The sequence below is a fragment of the Oncorhynchus nerka genome, linkage group LG6, assembly GCF_034236695.1.
Source record: "Oncorhynchus nerka isolate Pitt River linkage group LG6, Oner_Uvic_2.0, whole genome shotgun sequence".
NCBI classification, from domain to species: Eukaryota; Metazoa; Chordata; class Actinopteri; order Salmoniformes; family Salmonidae; genus Oncorhynchus; species Oncorhynchus nerka.
In genome coordinates, this window is record NC_088401.1 from 33,088,984 (window position 1) to 33,106,970 (window position 17,987).

General features: G+C 41.4%; 1 protein-coding gene across 4 annotated transcripts; it reads right to left on the reverse strand.

Annotated features, from left to right (window-relative positions):
- Nucleotides 1-3,768: 3,768 nt before the first annotated feature.
- Nucleotides 3,769-9,761, reverse strand: adcyap1a (adenylate cyclase activating polypeptide 1a). Of its 4 annotated transcripts, none has more exons than XM_065019526.1 (7): nucleotides 9,333-9,721; nucleotides 8,911-9,012; nucleotides 7,788-7,922; nucleotides 7,213-7,317; nucleotides 6,530-6,664; nucleotides 5,930-6,050; nucleotides 3,769-3,861 (listed from the first exon to the last, which is right to left on the reverse strand). In XM_065019526.1, the coding sequence occupies exons 2-7, from the start codon at nucleotides 9,006-9,008 to the stop codon at nucleotides 3,853-3,855; spliced, it is 603 nt and encodes a 200-aa protein (XP_064875598.1). In that variant the 5' UTR covers nucleotides 9,009-9,012; nucleotides 9,333-9,721; the 3' UTR covers nucleotides 3,769-3,852. The 4 variants fall into 4 exon arrangements, with proteins under 4 accessions (XP_064875598.1, XP_029517324.1, XP_064875599.1 ...); XM_029661464.2 differs by having other exon boundaries at nucleotides 8,911-9,015; nucleotides 9,333-9,714; XM_065019527.1 differs by lacking the exon at nucleotides 7,213-7,317 and having other exon boundaries at nucleotides 8,911-9,015; nucleotides 9,333-9,742.
- Between the last annotated feature and the right edge of the window lie 8,226 nt (nucleotides 9,762-17,987).

Genomic DNA, 17,987 nt, shown 5'->3' on the forward strand with positions numbered 1-17,987 from the left:
TTCAGATGTCTATGAAGGCCACCACTGCCCCGCCCAGCTCCACCGCATCCCTAGTGCATCCTACTGTGGCCCGTTGCCTGGCAACACAGGCTGATTGGGTTAGCAGGGTTAAGAGGGGGTCTGGCACCGGGCTAGAGGAATCAGATCACTCCCATTGATCATCCTCTCTCCGCGCTCCACTGAGGTCCGGGGCTGGGAGGGAGGGGGTTATTATGCACGTAGAGTGAAAGGGGGAAGACACACCAGGCTTTATGAGGCTTTGGCGACAACCTCAACCTGACATCCTTACTGTACAGTTTGTCCTGCAGACGGTCTGTAACCGCGACTCCTCAATCTCCCATCGACTTCTGATGACATTTTAATTGAACCATTGTGGGGGAGAAAATGGCAGGTGGAGCAGGGCTGGGTTGGTTGGTCGTAGGCAGAGTCTGTGATGTCTGTGAAAGGTCCCTGGCCGTCCCTGCGGTGGCCACATAAAATGTGGGGGGCTCAGTTTGAGGTCATTAGCTCCAATCCGGCGCGACAGGCATTAAAAAGTTCCGCTGCCGTCCAGCTGGGGGGGTTCATGGTGGCATTCCAGGCACCTCTGAGAGGCACGACCCAGCAGGGGCACCACCTCACACCTCCACCCCCTTCTGGGGCAGACCCAGGGTGCCCCAGAGGGCACAGAGACAGTGGCCTGACACAGGACCCAACTCTGATTAGCATCACCACCGCAGTGGAACACACTCAGGCCTCGTAATGCCACTCCACTGAGCACTAAGTCAACCATATAGACGAAACTCAACCAGAACACAGGTGTGGAAACAAAACTAAAAAAGGCAATCAACCAAAATAAGTCCAAACAGCATAGTACATGCTTTTTTTTTTACAGCACTTGATTCCTGTGACAACTCTTTTCGTACATATCGTGTTCATTCCACGCAAATCATGTGGTGCTCATTTTCACTTCTAAGATGGACGTGAAGGTCTGTCTTCTGTTGTCTTCTGCTTTGTTACTATGGGGACTGAGGCACTGGGTGTTCTTGTAGCTATTGTGGGACTGGACCCTTGACAAAGCTGCAACCCACAAGCAGCCTGTTAAGAGCCTGCCTGCCTGGGTATAAAGCTAGAAGCCTTAATTTAAACAATAACAAAGAACTCCCCGCCCCTGTTTTGATAAAAAGCTAAGGGATGGGGCTGAAGAAATGTAACCACTCTTAGATTCATAGACAGAGCTATGGCTGCCATCCATGAAATAAAATGTGTAGTTGTAAGTGTTTTGAGGCTATACCATGTTTGTTTACACTCACAACATTTACGAACATTGTAGTCAAACAAGCTTATATTTTGGGTTCGGATAGTTCAGCTGAGCTCATGAGGCATTTATAAGTTATATTCTTCAAGAATCAAAATTACATTACAAATTTAAAAGTCCAAAACTTGATGTAAAATTAAAAGGGCTCAATTCAATCTGTATTGCTGTTTAAAGGTAATGACCTATTGAGCCGACATCTACAGCGTTTAACGTGAATGCAGTCTCCACTAAGGCGGGAACACTGCCTTTAAATTTCAGTCATGAGAGCCCGAACGATTCTAGCTTTAACGTGTGTGTGAAGTGAGTCATGTGTCTAAAATACATATTTACAGTTAAGTAAATAGTCTACATGTCCAAAAGTATGTGGACATACTTTTTTCAAAATCATGGACATTAATATAGAATTGGTCCTCCCTTTGCTGCTATAACAGCCTCCGCTCTACTATGAAGGCTTTCGACTAGATGTTGGAACATTGCTGCGGGAACTTGCTTCCATTCAGCCACAACAGCATTAGTTAGGTCGGGCACTGATGTTAGGCAATTAGGCCTGGCTCCCAGTTGGCGTTCCAATTCATCCCAAAGGTGTTCAGGTCAGGGCTCTGTGCAGACCAGTTTAGTTCCTCCACACCGATCTCGACAAACTATTTCTGTATGGACCTCGCTTTGTGCACAGGGACATTGTCATGCTGAAACAGGAAAGGGCTTTCCCCAATCTGTTGCCACAAAGTTGGAAACACAGAATCATCTGTGCTCGATTTTACATACTTGTCAGCGACTGGTGTGGCTGAAATAGTCAATTCCACTCATTTTAAAGGGTGTCCACATACTTCTTTTATATATAGTGTGTGTCTGATTCATCCATAACCTCACACGAAGATATGGAGCAACATGACGTTATTGATTAGTGTTGTGTACGGTAATATTGACTGCTTTGGATGGAGTTTCCAGCTTCGAGCCACCTCAGTAGCTACAGACACTTGTTGGATTGGCTATGTAGTATGCCATGTGTTTGCATACATTTCCATGTGTGTATTGGATATAACTTTTTGGTTGACTGTTTAGCATGTTGAGTTAACTTGGTGTTTTGCTATGTTTGTAAGGATGCAAAATGTTCTCTTTTACTTCAGTTTGCTCCTCAATTAGTGCACCTTGGTTGAAGAGGGAGGTAGTGGCAATGTTCCTTTTCCTTTGCTACGAGAGTAAAGAATGTGTTATTGAGAATGGGAGGTATGGTATATACTATAGGCTTTTTAGAGATGCCACCATGGTCTGAGATCTTCGTCCGTGACGTCGTAGTCGGATGCTGGGTATAGCAGGACAGCAGTGGGTGGTACTGGTCAGGTGATCCCTCCCATGTCTGACCCTCCACTGGTGCCATCCCAAGGGAGTCTGGGGATATGGGGGTATGGACACACAGGCAAGTGAAGTGTCAGGGTTTCACAGAACTCACACCAAACCGCAATTTAGTGTTCTCTAATTCTCGGAAACCAGAGCAGAGGCAGCAGTCTGGCTTTTTCATCCTCATACCCATGATTCCTATGGGTAGTGGTATCTTATTGTAGATGTACTATTCACAGTCATTTGTTTATTTGTTTAGTAAGGCATCCACACTCAGCAAGGGAAATTGTTTTATACTTCTAGCAGCAGAACATGGACATGTTTAACACTGGTGCTTTTAGAAGAATGTAGTTATGGACACTTAGTTCCTTCTATATCCATTTGTTGTTGTTTTTGTTTGTTGATTGTTTAAGAGAATGATTTAGACCCCTATTTAATTCTGTGATGCCCATTAGGTGCCTATTCTTTCATTTAGTCCTCTCCTCCTCTGTAATCTGTCTCTCTTTAGGCATTTTGGTGTGATGGGCTAGTGAAAAAGTACACCTATCGGACGGATGCACTATAATATCTGTGGAGTGGGACTAAGATTGGCTAACAATTATCGTGTATTGTTGTATAGAAATGGTACTGCAGAGTTATCTGTACTAGCATTCTCTCGTATGTGCTCAGGAGAACTACTTCTAGTGTTATGTGTTTCAAAGATTAGACAAATTGTGTTGTTTACAAAAATTTATTCATACAAATCTTACAACACCTTTTATTAAACATTTATAGACTTGACCCTTGCGGGTTCGCCATTTTTTTCTTCTTCATTATAATAGTACTCTCTAAATATCAATTTTCTACACAATAAATATATGTTTTAAGTTTAATCTTCACGTTTAGTAAGGCTGTTGGCGCTTTCAAAATGATACACATTATGGAGAGAGGGCAATCATGATGTTTGCAACTATCTATCACAATTATCTAAGTCTATGTGCTCTAAAAAAAATCAAAAACAACCGCCAAAAGAAATGATCGCGAGCAAGAGTGCTCGGAGACTACACCGAATGGCACTAAAGATCCAATCAAATGTCTGCGCAACACAAAAACAACAACCAAAGGGTGAAATGTAAGCTGATGATGTGCAGCATTGTAGGGCTACTAAATAGCCATCTGTGATTCGTGGCGATTTTAAAGTCGGAGCAAGGCACCACAGCCGCAAGCTGCATCCTGCGTCACAAAGCCTGGAGGGGAATGCAGAATTAAAGAAAGATTGATTTCATACACACAGGCACAGATCGAAGAACTTTGTCCTACTGCTCAGTGTCACAAAGCTCAAACCTAACCTACAGTGTCTGTAGAATCTGCCTGTTGCATTATTGGAGTTAGATCTCCTTGCTTTTTAGGCAAGTGGGCTAATGAGGTGTTGGGACCAGGAAGGGGAAGTATACTGTGGGGATTCAGAAGCAACATTTTTCATGATCTTATTAGCAATTTTTTTTTATGCTGCCAAAACCCGGGATGGCTATTATAGAAGTCGCTAACCCAATCATGCTTCTAGTTAGAAGAAGTGTGGCTTGTTCTGTCTGAGTAACCATTGTCTATATGTCACTGATGGGTACAAGTGAGAAGAGAGGCCAGGTTCTTCTAATGAAGTGTGGAAACCTTTGCCTGGTAACTCCCTTTTAAAGCCAAAGACCACTGTTTTGTTCACTCAAATTGATTGGTCATGGACTCTCCCTCTTTCTCTGTGTCCCTCTTTCTCTTTGTTCTCCTCTCTCGCACCCACTATCCTCCTTCCTCTCTCTTCTTCCCACTCCTCTCATACTTGGGTCTATCTAGCACTCAACAGGTTCTCTGCTACTCTTCGTGTGACCATTTACATCAACAGCAAAGAGGCAAGTAAACTGAGGAGCTAGTTTGGGATTGGTGGTGTTCAGAATAGTACAGGCACGGTTCATTATGTTTAAGGCTTTATCTAACTGTTGATTAGGTAGAAGTTTTACTGTGCTGCGCTTGGGCTGCCAGGATAGGTCATTCAAAACAACGATCATTCAAGAATTGTTTTTGGCATATATTACATTTGGAATGTAACAAAATCTTGCCTCAAGTCCCATTGAGAAGAGACTAAAAGGGACAACATGACAAGACTCTAAGAGCTTCTCCTCTGCAGTACATTCATCCGAGTTTCCTCGACAGAGGACAGGGGTCAGACGTTCAATTACACATGTTGTGCAGTAATGTTTGGGAAGAACAAAAACAAAACAACATCCAGAAACACAGATATGTAGATACGTCAATCAGTGAGCAAACAAAACCAGCCAATTGCAGTAGTTTGCACAGATTTTGTGGCTAGTGCAATTACTTTAATCATGCAGTCTAGCTTTACATTGGTTCACATGACAATAGAGGGGAAGCACAGTAGAGCAACCAGGAAGGTGCAACACATACGTCTTCAGATTACCTCTGCAATGTTCCTCATGAAAAATAACAACATTTGTGAAATCAAATGAAGCCATATAAAAAGTATCATGTTAGTCGAAACGGTCTGAATTTTTTCTTTCTTTCTTTCGAGTCTGCTAACATTCTAGGTTATTCTATGTTCATGATACTTCTTATGTGGCGAGAAGAGACATATGGAAAACCTTTAACAGCATTCCAGGTTTTCAAGATCTTTTCAAACACATGGATAGCACTAGAGAGGAACACAAGATAGATACTTTGCACAAAGTTCAAAAGTGTAAGCTTATTTTCGTTAACACTGAAGAAGAACAACCCGGAAGAAAAGAAAAAGCTCAAAAGCACTCTGGTCCTCATCTTATATATCGGGGTCGTATAGGGGTCAAAGGGTCATTCTAACAAGTATTTCACTTTAGTGGCTGGATTACCACCATATGTAAGGCTTCTAAAGCCAGTTGGGTCATGTCTGTTTTGGTCTTAAATGATTCATTTCTTTATAATACTGTTTGACATCACATTATTATCCTACAGCCTATGATAGGATATTTATGGGGAATTTAAAAAAATATGTACAGTATATCGACACACGGTATATGTGTATAACATATCTATGCATCTATATTCACGTTCATACATATTCTGTACATGCATGCTTTACATGCATTATATAGGTGTGAATATAGTAGATACAGTATCTCTAGAGAGACAGGAGCACAATTGAGGAAAGGAGGCGATTGGGTTGTATCAAGTATTTGGAGCGTAAGATCACAGGTTTAGGTTACGGTGAGAAAAAGAGGGAGAGATAGGAGACATCCCTCAAGACAAGGCCTCGGGAAAGAGCCTGGAACTCACCGGAAATTCGGGAGAGAACTGTTTCAGCCAGTCTCCCAAAATAGTCTCAAACTCATCCCCATCCGGGAGGGCATCAAAGTCTATGTCTTGAAGAATATGGTGAAAACCTAAGTCTTCAGGGCTGTTGTAAATAAAGACACTATTCTCTTAATTTCAGTTGCCAAAAATGTACATTCAATACATGAATTGTCTTTTAAACTATTTATTTTCCTCACATTCATATATTTAAATGTTTAAAAGACAGGGTAAAGAGCATATTGATCATTTGCTCATAATTTAATCTTATTTTATAAGTAGGTCTAAAAATAAATAAATATAGGCTATATTTAGGTTGAACAAAAAGATTGGTCCATAAAGTAGATCTGTGCGTTCTCAAGTGCTAAAGTACAAAAGAAAAACAATATTATTATCAAAATATTCATTTTAATGGCTTTACTTCATACATAAATACATGTTTAAAGAACACAAGAGCGATCCACTGATTGATTGTTCAGTTATCTCAAAATGACTTGATCTGGGCTGTACACACATGGTAGTTTGGGTTAGCAACGCTACAAATACGCTAGCCGGCGTCCTTTGTTTCTATATCTCTGTCTATACCTTTTCCCAAGGACTGCCGCCAGGTATTTCTTGACTGCCATTTGCTTTCGGTAGCGGCTGTAGCTATCTGTGAAGATCCCATCCGAATGTCGCTTTGACAGAGGCTCTGTGTCGTCTTCCATGGTGCTCCCTCCACTAGAAAGGGAAAGAGTAGAAGAGTTCTCTCTGTTAGGAGACGTATACCCTGCCTCGGAGGACTGTAGCCCATAGGATGCGCTGCACAGTTCTGATTTAAACTTACGCTTTTAAATCAACCCTCCGAAATATATTTTTATTTCGATATCATCATGGTTAGGCTGGCTGGTTGAGGATATTGTAGGGAATAATTGAAGCCTATATTTATCTTCAACTCTTGGGACTAATCCACCACATTAATTATTCATAATGAAAAGTAAATGTATTCAGCCACGTGTATCGTGTGCTTTGCTCCTTAAAGAGACAATATCAGCACTGAGATTCACCGATTCGATCTAATGCCGCACCCGGATTTGCACTCTTGAAGATTTTATCAAGTCAACCTACTCTGCGCGTCAAGGCGTCAAATTCAGGTGGGAAGACCACACACATAGACACACGGGAAAATTAAACGAAACAGAATGAATATCAGAGTTAAAAGAAAAACGAACACCAAAAAATAACTTAGATCACAAAATAAGAGACGACAACCAAGAAGATGTCCTTACCCTACACGCTTTGCCATCAGAGAATGAAGATATTTTCTTGCTGATAACTGACCCAGCGCTTTCCTGTAGGCTTTATTAAACATTCCGTCTGCATGCCTTTCCGTTCTGGGATGATAAAACGCCAAACAATAAATGACCACACTCAACACACACCCAGCGTTAAGTGGCAACATTAATGTAGCCTATACCAAATCCAACTCGTCATATGAGCTGTTTTCCAAAATGTGAGCTTAAATAGTGAATAGTTACTTTTATGACTTTGGAAATGGCCAGTTCAGATTAAAGGTGTTTCGTTATGTTTAAATTTGCTCAGTAAATAGCCTACTTTCTACTACATTATACCACAAAAGCTTTCCGCTCAGTTTCGTTGGAATACCAGGGTACCAGTACCACCGACCCCCCAAAAAAAAAAAAGGTTCTACAACAAAATGTGATTATTGACAGTACAGTACATTTACTAACACACAACATATAACATAGAAGAACAGAAATACGAGCCCAAATAATGAAATGTCTAGCAAGAACGTCAACAACATTACAAACAATCGGTTGAGAATAGTGATAATGATAGTCACCTTTTCTCCGGTGGGTAGTATAAAGTGTACAAATCGTCAGCCACAGACGGGGGACTTCTTATAGCAATTTGATCGCTGTCAAAAGCCAAGGCCGGTAACGAATTCCCATCCTCGTCATAAACCTCATTTTCAAGTCTGAAATCGGAAATGCATTTGAATATTATATGCTTTATGGTCGTGCATTATCATGACTAAACCAATTCTGAAAATAAACACTGAAATAAATGAGTAATGTATTTTTTAGATTGTAGCCTATATATTTTATATATACATGTTTGATACAATAGCCAACATGTATCTGCTTAAATTCTAAATAATTGTAATTGCTATCGGCCAATCCTAATTTGGCTACATCACTTTACAGAACAAATGTAGTCGAAACATGGGCTATAGCCCTTAAAAGGCAACCAAACCCCACCCCATCGGAAATAGGAAGAGAAAAACGTTTAATTTAAAATATTTGCCATTGTGAATGAAATAACATCATGACCTGATCTCAAAAAGAAAATGTAGAGTTGTCGTTCTAAAATAAAATGATGCAGATTATGACTTCTTAGTTAAGAGAATCACAATAAATCGATTTTGTTATTCTGTGAATTAGTGGCTCCTTCGTTTGCCTCATTCCTCAGAAAATTACGCCTCTCTGTCATTCCCATGGGACGCGTCTGCACGCAGAGCTACAGTTCTGTATCAGACGCTTGATCTACCAATAGCTGCTAATATGCCCTGTTCCAGTGATATGATTCCAAGTGCTCTAAAGCCCCTCACAACAAAACATTGCGGCATATTGACACTGAAAATAAAACACATTTACCAGTATCTTCCAATGGCATTAATTTTATACCCAAATTAATAAGATGCTCTGAAAATGTAAAAAATATTGCGTATTAATTTAGCTATAAACGAAATAAAAATTATACACACATTGATTGAACGAAAAAAAAAATGTGTGTAGCATTAAATGGCATAGGTCTGTATACCTATGTGGTTGCAGGTATAACTAATAAACAAACTGCTGTGCTCGTCCCAGGCGCTCAGCGGCAGAAACAATGCCCAATGTTCAGTTTACAAATCCTTTACATGCAGAGATGCTCAGTTGAAGGAGGGGTGAACCGGTACCTACCTAAGGTTAGGATAGTTAAGCCCGAGAGGTGAGCAGTAGACACTGTAGTGCATTATGATTCCATAGATGAGTAAGGCTAAAGTCGCTTTACTAGACATTGTTCTGCTGTGGGGAAGAAAATATCACAACGTTAAATGTGCGAAGGCTATCTAACATTTCCACAGTCAGACTGAGGAAAAACGAAATGAATGCACATTTTAAGAATGGATAGGTTATTCTTCAATTTTGGAGAATAATGTAATAAGCTTAAAAAAATGATTAAAAAAAACTCCCCATCTATTCAACAGTGCCTCAAAGTACCTAAAATGTGTTGACCCAAACATTCTAAAGTGTTAAACATTACCTCCAAACATTCTAAAGTACCCAAGCCTGTTGCTGTATTCTCGATTTGTGTGCGTAAAAGTTCGGAAAGCATCACGTACCTATTCCAGTGTCGAAATAGACGCTGTATGCGATCCGGTTGCAACTACGACTGGGAGAGTGAGATAGTCTCTCTCTCTCCCCCTTTCTCTCCTTCCCTCTCTCTCTCCCCTTGCTTCTTCTGGAAAGCGTCTCTGCCGCCTCCTGTTGCTCCTTCAATTTGTCCAACCCTCCGTGCGGTCACACATAAAACGCGATTCTCGGATCTCTGTATGCACACAACCCCGGGAGAAAGAGGCCAAACATTTGTCTTCACAGAGGAAACTTTTTGTTCTGAAGACTTGCTTCCCTCGGCTTTTTTATTCTTGAATCGAATGGCATGCCTTTTTCACTAGTCACGTTAGGGGATACTATCTACGTCATCGCCCCCATCCTCTCCGAATGTAATAATGTAGTACTTTTCCTTTCCCGTCAATGAGATGGCCGGAGTCATAAAGTGCATATGCATGTTTAGTTCAATCACGTAATTGTGGGACAATGAATGAATGCTAATATTTGTCAGCGTGACATAGATAGGCGGTATGCCAAGTGAGGTCAATGAGCGTGGTTAATTTCAATACCTCAATCAAATGACTAAAATCAAATCGCCCCCGTCAAACTTAAAACCAACCTGACCCACCCTTCAATTATAGCCATATATGGTGAAAATTATCAAGGTCAAGGGCGTGCATCTCCATTGGCCCATGATAGGTAGGCAACAGAGCGGGAGATGTCCAGTACTCAGGTGCTGAAACGAGGCAACCCTGGAACTAGCAATGGTTGAATGGGCGCGTTTTAACAAGAAAATGTGAAGGCTTGGGGTGCTTGTTGCACACAAAAAGTTGTTTTGAAACAGGAAAACAATATGTACATTCTCACTCTCTATTTAATGTTATTCTAAATGTTTTAGGACTTGATATAGCCTCCGTGCCTTCATCGCATTATACACCTAGACATAGGCTTTTCTCTGTTATGCACACGCTCGAACGAGTGGCGCAGCGGTGCTCCCGAGTGGCGCAGTGGTCTAAGGTACTGCATCTCAGTGCTAGAGGCGTCACTACAGACCCTGGTTCAATTTCAGGCTGTATCACAACCGGCCGTGATTGGGTGTACCATAGGGCGTCGCACAATTGGCCCAGCGTCGTCCGGGTTGGGGTTTGGTAGGCCGTAATTTTAAATAAGAATTTGTTCGCAACTGACTTGCCTAGTTAAATAAAGTTTAAAAAAAAAATATATATATATATATATAGGGTTACTTAACAAGCCATAGAGGCCTATGACGTTTATTTACCATATGAGAATATTTTGATTTTTAGCATTTATTTGTTTATAAAACAAAGATCCCACAATATGTCTAAAAAATACAACATGTACATTGTTGTAATAGGGATCTTCTACACATATTCAGAAATAATATTCTATTGAAAATGATATCAAATGTTGTATCCAGTTTTTCAATATTATCTATAGGTGCTGAATGGAATTTTATGATGAGAAATAGCAATCAGTGGAAATTATCATGGAGAAGCAACATACTTTGTTTTATACAAAATCCCAAAGTTCCGCATGTTTTCATCATTCATGATTGACCATTGCCTGTCTGTCTATTTCACGCCCATGTCAGGATCATGTGTGGAATCTTTAGTGAATGATTCAGACCCTGACTCTGACGTATTGTGACGAACATTTAAGTACCGCTTGCAGATACTCGTGTACTTTTTGTATTTTTCATTCCAGGGATGAAACGAAAAGTTGCTCAGAAAAACGTCGCTTACATAAAGTGGCCGCTCCAAGCACCGCTGAGCGAGCACCGCTCCCAAGTGGTGATGTGGAGTAAGTGCGTCATAAGGAGAAAGGTCGGTCATGAAGTTTGCCAACAATAAAGGCCCAGTGCAGTCAAACACGTGATTTTTCCGTGTTTTATATATATTCCCATAATACTGTGAAAATAATGATTAAAGCCCTTTTCGTGTAAAAACCGTTTGAAAAGACTGCCTGAAATTTCAGACTGACATCACCAGGCAGTAGATTCGTTAGCCTAATAGACAACTAAGAAAAAGAGTTCCAAACCTCTCTGTCAACAGCTAGATTTCAGTTTCCCCCTCCCCACTCCACTCCCAGACAGTCATAGCAAAGTTCTTGCTTGAGAAACTGCTTTTTGCAAAGAAGCTATTGTTGTTTCTTTTTTTGACCATTTTAATGAAAACAATCACAGTAAGGTACTTCATTGTTACCCAGAAATGATTTGATATTGATTTTTTTAAATGAAAGGGCTGCATTGGACCTTTAAATACTGTGGATATTATAGACAGACTATACATTTTCAGTAGATATTATTTTCATGTCTAATAACTATTCTAGACAGTTTGCCCTATGAATATAATGTTAACAATTAACAATTAATGCTAATTCAATGTATGTAGACTATTTTGAACCACATGAAGGGAACATAAATATACTGCAGTTAAATATAATGTAATCACTTTATTGTTCCCAGAGGGAAATGTAGATATATATATGCAACATTCACACATTACAGATTCAAATGCTATATGAGGCATGTACAACATAAACACAAGTCACAAAAAATCGATCATAAACGAATACTAAAGATAACGTTTCTGATCACCTGGCAGCTGAATACCTTTTTTTTTAATCAGAAATATATAATTCCCAGAAATATCATCCAATTTTAGGAGGGGTGGAATCTAATAACAAGAACACAATCAATAACCCATCATCATTTCAGAAGTGCAGGGATAAAAAAAGGATGTGAATGCCTGTCAGGAAGATTGATGATGTTATTTATATCCCATAATTTCTGAGTCATGCCATTAAGGGTTTACACAAAGTGCTTTGGCTACTTCCTGTCATAATATGTGGCCACTCTGAAACCAACCCGTTCTCCCTTTGTTGACAAAGGTTTACTGTAAGTCACTCTGGATAGAGTGTCTGCTAAATGACTCAAATGTAAATGTAAATGTTTGTTTGTTTGGAATATCCACAAATCGTTAAGTGAAGCTAATGAACATTAGAGCCATTCCCAGCTGAGAGGGCTAATTGAGGTTGCAGCTGGCTGTTGTAACCATAAGCTTTTACTGCTACCAAAAACATGAAGTCAATTGTTATTAAGAGGACAAGGCCTGACCACAATCTAGAAATATCACAAATATCACAAATATCACCTATTCCTTTCACAGTGGACTACTTTTGACCAGTAGTACAATGTAGGGAATAGGGTGCTATTTGGTACGGAGTCCCCTGCTCAGCTCTTTCCAGGCTTTATTTGATGTGTAACTGACTCATACATTTTCACAGAGCGAACCAGATTTACTCGTGCTTTCTGATAGGATCAGAGTTTATACAGCCTTCATAACATCTGTAGCCAATATCACACTATACACAAAGGACAGAAGGAGTTTATATGAGGCACGGAACTCATCAATGGACCTGCACAATAACCCCCTTGATCACCATGTCCACTGTTTGCCTGAGTAGATACACAAACAGTATTTCTGCTAAATCTCAATCTGTTAATGACTATACGACCCACATCCAGGAGTAGGATCATTTAAACCAGGCAATAGGGCAAATCTTATCGTATTGAGTGATAAACAAGGGTTACTAAAAAGGCATATCTGACTCACTGTAATAATAATAATAACCACTTCTGTTGACAATACAAAGTCTTAATTATACAGGGTTAACAGGTACAATATTTTATTATGCAGTGGGCAAATATGTATCTCACTAGTGTGTTGTCTGTGTGTGTGTGTGTGTGTGTGTGTGTGTGTGTGTGTGTTGTCTGTGTGTGTGTGTGTGTGTGTGTGTGTGTGTGTGTGTGTGTGTGTGTCTGTGTGTGTGTGTGTGTGTGTGTGTGTGTGTGTGTGTGTGTGTTGTCTGTGTGTGTGTGTGTGTGTGTGTGTGTGTGTGTGTGTGTGTGTGTGTGTGTGTGTGTGTGTGTGTGTGTGTGTGTGTGTGTGTGTAATGAGTTTCTTACAGCAGGGGGATTTAATTAGATTTTGATTAAGAAATGTATCTTGATCTTCCATTCTTGAAATTACTAAATAAAGCTTCAATACATTTTTCACTGATATATAGTAGCTTGATCTGTTTTAATCAAAATATCCAAACAGAACACGCATCAATGATGAAAATGATTAGATTAAAGCCAAAGCAAAAACACCAATGATGAAGACATTTCGGAGCAATTTTAAAGCATTATTGCAATTAATTGTTCATTGTCATATTGGTCGTTCCACGAATAGAGTACATTTTTTATTGTGTAACTTGGTAAGAAAAAATGTATTAATTGTTTCACCTAATTTGAACATTTTGTTCATGTTCATAAAAAACATGTTTTCACATCTCAAGAGGTGAAATTTAAAAAAATGACTATAGTAAGAGCGAATAAAAGGTCATTAAAGTAGCAGGGTTGACCATAACAGTGTTTTCCTCTTAAACCAGCTATAAATCCCCTTGGAACTTTGCTGTGTGCAACAGAGAGGGGCAATTAATTGCAAGCTTCACAAACATTTTTAATTGTTAAAACATTTCTAGCCTATGGGGGGACAGGTTAAAGGAGGATTTAGGAGACAGGTTAAAGGAGGATTTTTAAACCTTGAGACAATTGAGACATGGATTGTGTGTGTTTGCCATTCAGAGGGTGAATGGGCAAGACAAAATATTTAGGTGTCTTTGAACAGGGTATGGTAGTAGGTGCATCGGTTTGTGTCAACAACTGCAATGCTGCTCAATTTTTCACACTCAACAGTTTCCCTGTGTGTATCAAGAATGGTCAACCACCCAAAGGACATCCAGCCAACTTAACACAACTATGGGAAGAATGGAGAAGAACACTTTCAACACCTTGTAGAGTCCTGACAAATTGAGGCTGATCACAATATTAGGAAGGTGTTCTTAATGTTTTGTACACACTGTCTATAGATATGGTGGAATTGTTTTTTGACATGTTCATTCAGGGCTAATCTGCAAAAGAGCATCATGCCCTGGCTAAATAAATGTTTGTTTTTTGAATTTACTGAAAATACAAAATATTTGCAGTTAATGAATTAGAATTAGTTCTGAAATGACTCCCATTGTTCGAATTGACCCAAACCGTGCTATGGTAACAGGGTTGACGTGTTCTAGTATCAGCTCACCTGCTTTTACACTGATTTGACTGTTATGTGTTCCTTTGAAAAAAATATGTAAAGGAATAGTTTCACCATATTAAAATCCTTAAGAGTACTGACACACCCGTGCGTCAGTCACAGCTTTAAGAAAATAAATACAAATCCACCACATCCTCCTATGTCGACCTTCCGCATCTGCGGTGAAAGGTGGTAGAGCTAGAGCGGAGTTTGTCAGACCATATCCCTCCCCCAAAAATAAAGGTCTTCTCACAAAAACGTCTGAAGCGTACAAACATTTATGACCACTATGGAAAGGGGGGACTCATGAACACAGTGGCATTTCTCTATGATCCCCCACAAGTGTCACTGGACTCATCTGAAGGCAACCCATACAATTGAATACACCGTATTTCCTAGATATAGGACAGACACTTAAAAACCTCATTCCCTATGATTTAAAGCTTTAGACTTTGAGATGAAACAAGAGTTAATGTCATGTAACAGGACTGACCTTCAACTGAGGGACAGATGTAAATGAAACGCTAATGATGTTCAATAATAATCTTCAGAAAGGACTTTGTCATAGCAAGAACATAACCAGGGCTTTACAATAATGGTGAAAACTTGAAGAAACGTTTGGGTTAAATGGGTAAAAAAAAAAACTGCCTAGAAGTCGGACAAACATGATGAGGGACATTTACCGACTATTTTGTAACGTGGACGCTGGGATTCGGGAAGCAAGTGCAGGTGGTGAGTTTAATAAACGGAATAATACAAGAAACGCGAGTAGCGTACAGACATGAAACAGTCTATACTGCCTGTGGAATGAACCCAAGGGAGTGTAGAGGGACGGCCCCAAGGATGAGGAGATGGCCGGCAGCGATGATGGAAATCACAGAGGACGTTGGAATCCAGAATGTCCTCCATCCAACACCGCTCCTCTGGGCCGTACCCCTCCCAGTCCACCAGGTACTCGAGCCGACCCCCACGACGTCGGGAGTCCAGTAGGGATCTTACGGCATAGGCGGGACCTGATGTCCAGGGGGGAGGAGGGGGGTTGTAGTGGACGGCATCAGCCAGGGGACCACCGGCTTGAGAAGGGAGACAAAAAGGGACAATACGGTAGTCACTAGGAAGCTGTAACCTATACGTCACCAAGTTGACCTTCTGGAGAACCTTGAATGGCCCTACAAACCATGGGCTCAGCTTCTTGCAGGGCAGGTGAAGTGGGAGGTTCCTGGTAAAGAGCCAGATGTGATCACCAGGATGGAACACGGGCACCTCACTGCGGTGGTGATCCGCCTGCTCCTTCTGATGACGAACGGAATGCTGGAGCCTCACATGAGCTTCACTCTAAACCTCCCCTGCGCACCGAAAACATTTGTCCACTGCAGGGGCTTCGGTCTGGCTCAGAGTCCACAGAGCCAGGGCCGGCTGATAACCCAGGACACACTGGAAGGGAGTAAGCCCAGTGGAGGAGTGACGTGATGAATTCTGGGAATATTCTGCCCAGGGAAGGAATCAGGCACACAACCCCTGCCGGTCCTGTCAGTGACTCCTCAGGAACCTCCCCAGCTCCTGGTTCATTCTCTCTACCTGCCCGTTGGACTGAGGCCGCTACCCGGAAATGGGTGCTTAGTCTGGGCACACACAGAACAGGAGTTGACGTAACGAATAACATTCTGCGGCAAGGTGGGCCACCAATACTTCTTGGAGAGATTGAATTGTACTGGTGATCCCATGATGTCCAGTGATGACAGCTGTGTGTGCCCAGGTCAACAGCTGCTCCCTTATCCGTGGGAACATAGATGCGCTCCCTCTCCAGAGCCTGGCGAACATCCACATCTACTTCCCAGACCACAAGGGATATGACTCAAGGGAACTAGAAAGCAGGTCCTCTGACATTCAGGTGACCTGTCCATGATTCTTATCCTCGACCATGAGATGATGAGGTTATGGCGTTGGAGCCATGGGAGGCTGAGGAGGATCTTGTGAGCTGGTGCACTAGTGATGGAGATAATATTCTAGTGATGGAGAGAATATTCTCCTGATGAATGGACTCCATGGTGAGGGGTGTGGTGTGGTGATGTGTGTAATGGTTCCAGAGCCTACTGGTCGATTATCAAGGGCTTGGACCGGAGAGTGGGTATGAGTTGATTTTAAGAGAGGCAAGGGTCTGGTCAAAAAAGTTCCCTGCTGCACCAGAATCGCCTAGCATTGTAGAAACAGTACATAAGGGACAGCCAGCAAGTGTGATCGACACTAAAAAGGGTTTGCAAGAAAATGATGGGATACTCACACCTGTCCCAGGAGGTGGAAGATCACATGACCGTCCCTCTGCTCTCGTGGATCCCACGTTGGGAAGTACTGGACAATGCTGAAGCCCTCCTTGACCACAATAGGGACAGAGCCCCAGTTGTCTCTGTCTATGTCGTTCAGCCGTGGGGAGGCGTGTGATCCCTACCTCCATGGGTTCAGGCTCTGATACAGAGGGGTCACTGAGGGAGGGAGAGAAGCGATGAGGTTACCGACGCTCCCGAAGTAGGTTATCCAGATGGATGGCCATCACGGTTGTCATCTCAACATGCCAGTTCCGTCTGGACCTCCTCAAGCAGTCTGAATAGAGTATGGAGCGCTGGCTCATTCCATCAGTTGGATGCTGCTACAGTCCGGAAGGTGAGCGCATACTCGGCAGTGGTCTGGTCATCCTGCCGTAGTTGGAATAGGTGCTCACCCCTCTCTCTGCCCTCCAGTGGATGATCAAAGATACCTCTGAACAGAGCCATGAACCCCCTCTGAATCCAGCTTCTTCTCTCTCCCAGACGGCCGTAGTCTACTCCAACGCCTGCCCATTCAGCAGAGAAATAAACGTAGCAACCTTGGAGCTCTGGTTGGGGCTCGGTAGAGGGAGCACTGGAGTAGGAAGCCATGGTATTTAGATGGTGTTCCATCATATTTAGGGTCTACTAAGGTATATAGAACTGTTTTAAGAAGGTCATACCAATGATAATTTTGCTATTTTATTTTAATTTTAAGACCCATTGAAGTATCAAAACAATATATAAAAATGTATTTTCTTGCTGCTATTAGCCCATACAAATGCATTGAATAACAGATTCACTACATGGAACAACAGATTGTCCCCCAAAAAAGTCAGAGAGATACAGTGGGGCAAAAAAAGTATTTAGTCAGCCACCAATTGTGCAAGTTCTCCCACTTAAAAAGATGAGAGAGGCCTGTAATTTTCATCATAGGTACACTTCAACTATGACAGACAAAATGAAAAAAAAAAATCCAGAAAATCACATTGTAGGATTTTTTATGAATTTATTTGCAAATTATGGTGGAAAATAAGTATTTGGTCACCTACAAACAAGTAAGATTTCTGGCTCTCACAGACCTGTAACTTCTTATTATATGGTTTGCCAATGCCTCGCAAAGAAGGCCACCTATTGGTAGATGTCAAAATTTTACAAAGCAGACATTGAAGAATGTCAAGATATCAAGAATGGTCCACCACCCAAACGACATCCAGCAAACTTG

Bases quoted from the DNA above. Each gene is read 5' to 3' on its own strand.
- adcyap1a (XM_065019526.1), bottom strand. From the start codon at position 9,008: ATGTCTAGTAAAGCGACTTTAGCCTTACTCATCTATGGAATCATAATG. The intron at 7,923-8,910 runs GTAGGTACCGGT...TTCCGATTTCAG, and splicing joins CTTAACTATCCTAACCTTAG to ACTTGAAAATGAGGTTTATG. The intron at 6,665-7,212 runs GTAAGGACATCT...TTCCCTTTCTAG, and splicing joins CTGATGGCAAAGCGTGTAGG to TGGAGGGAGCACCATGGAAG.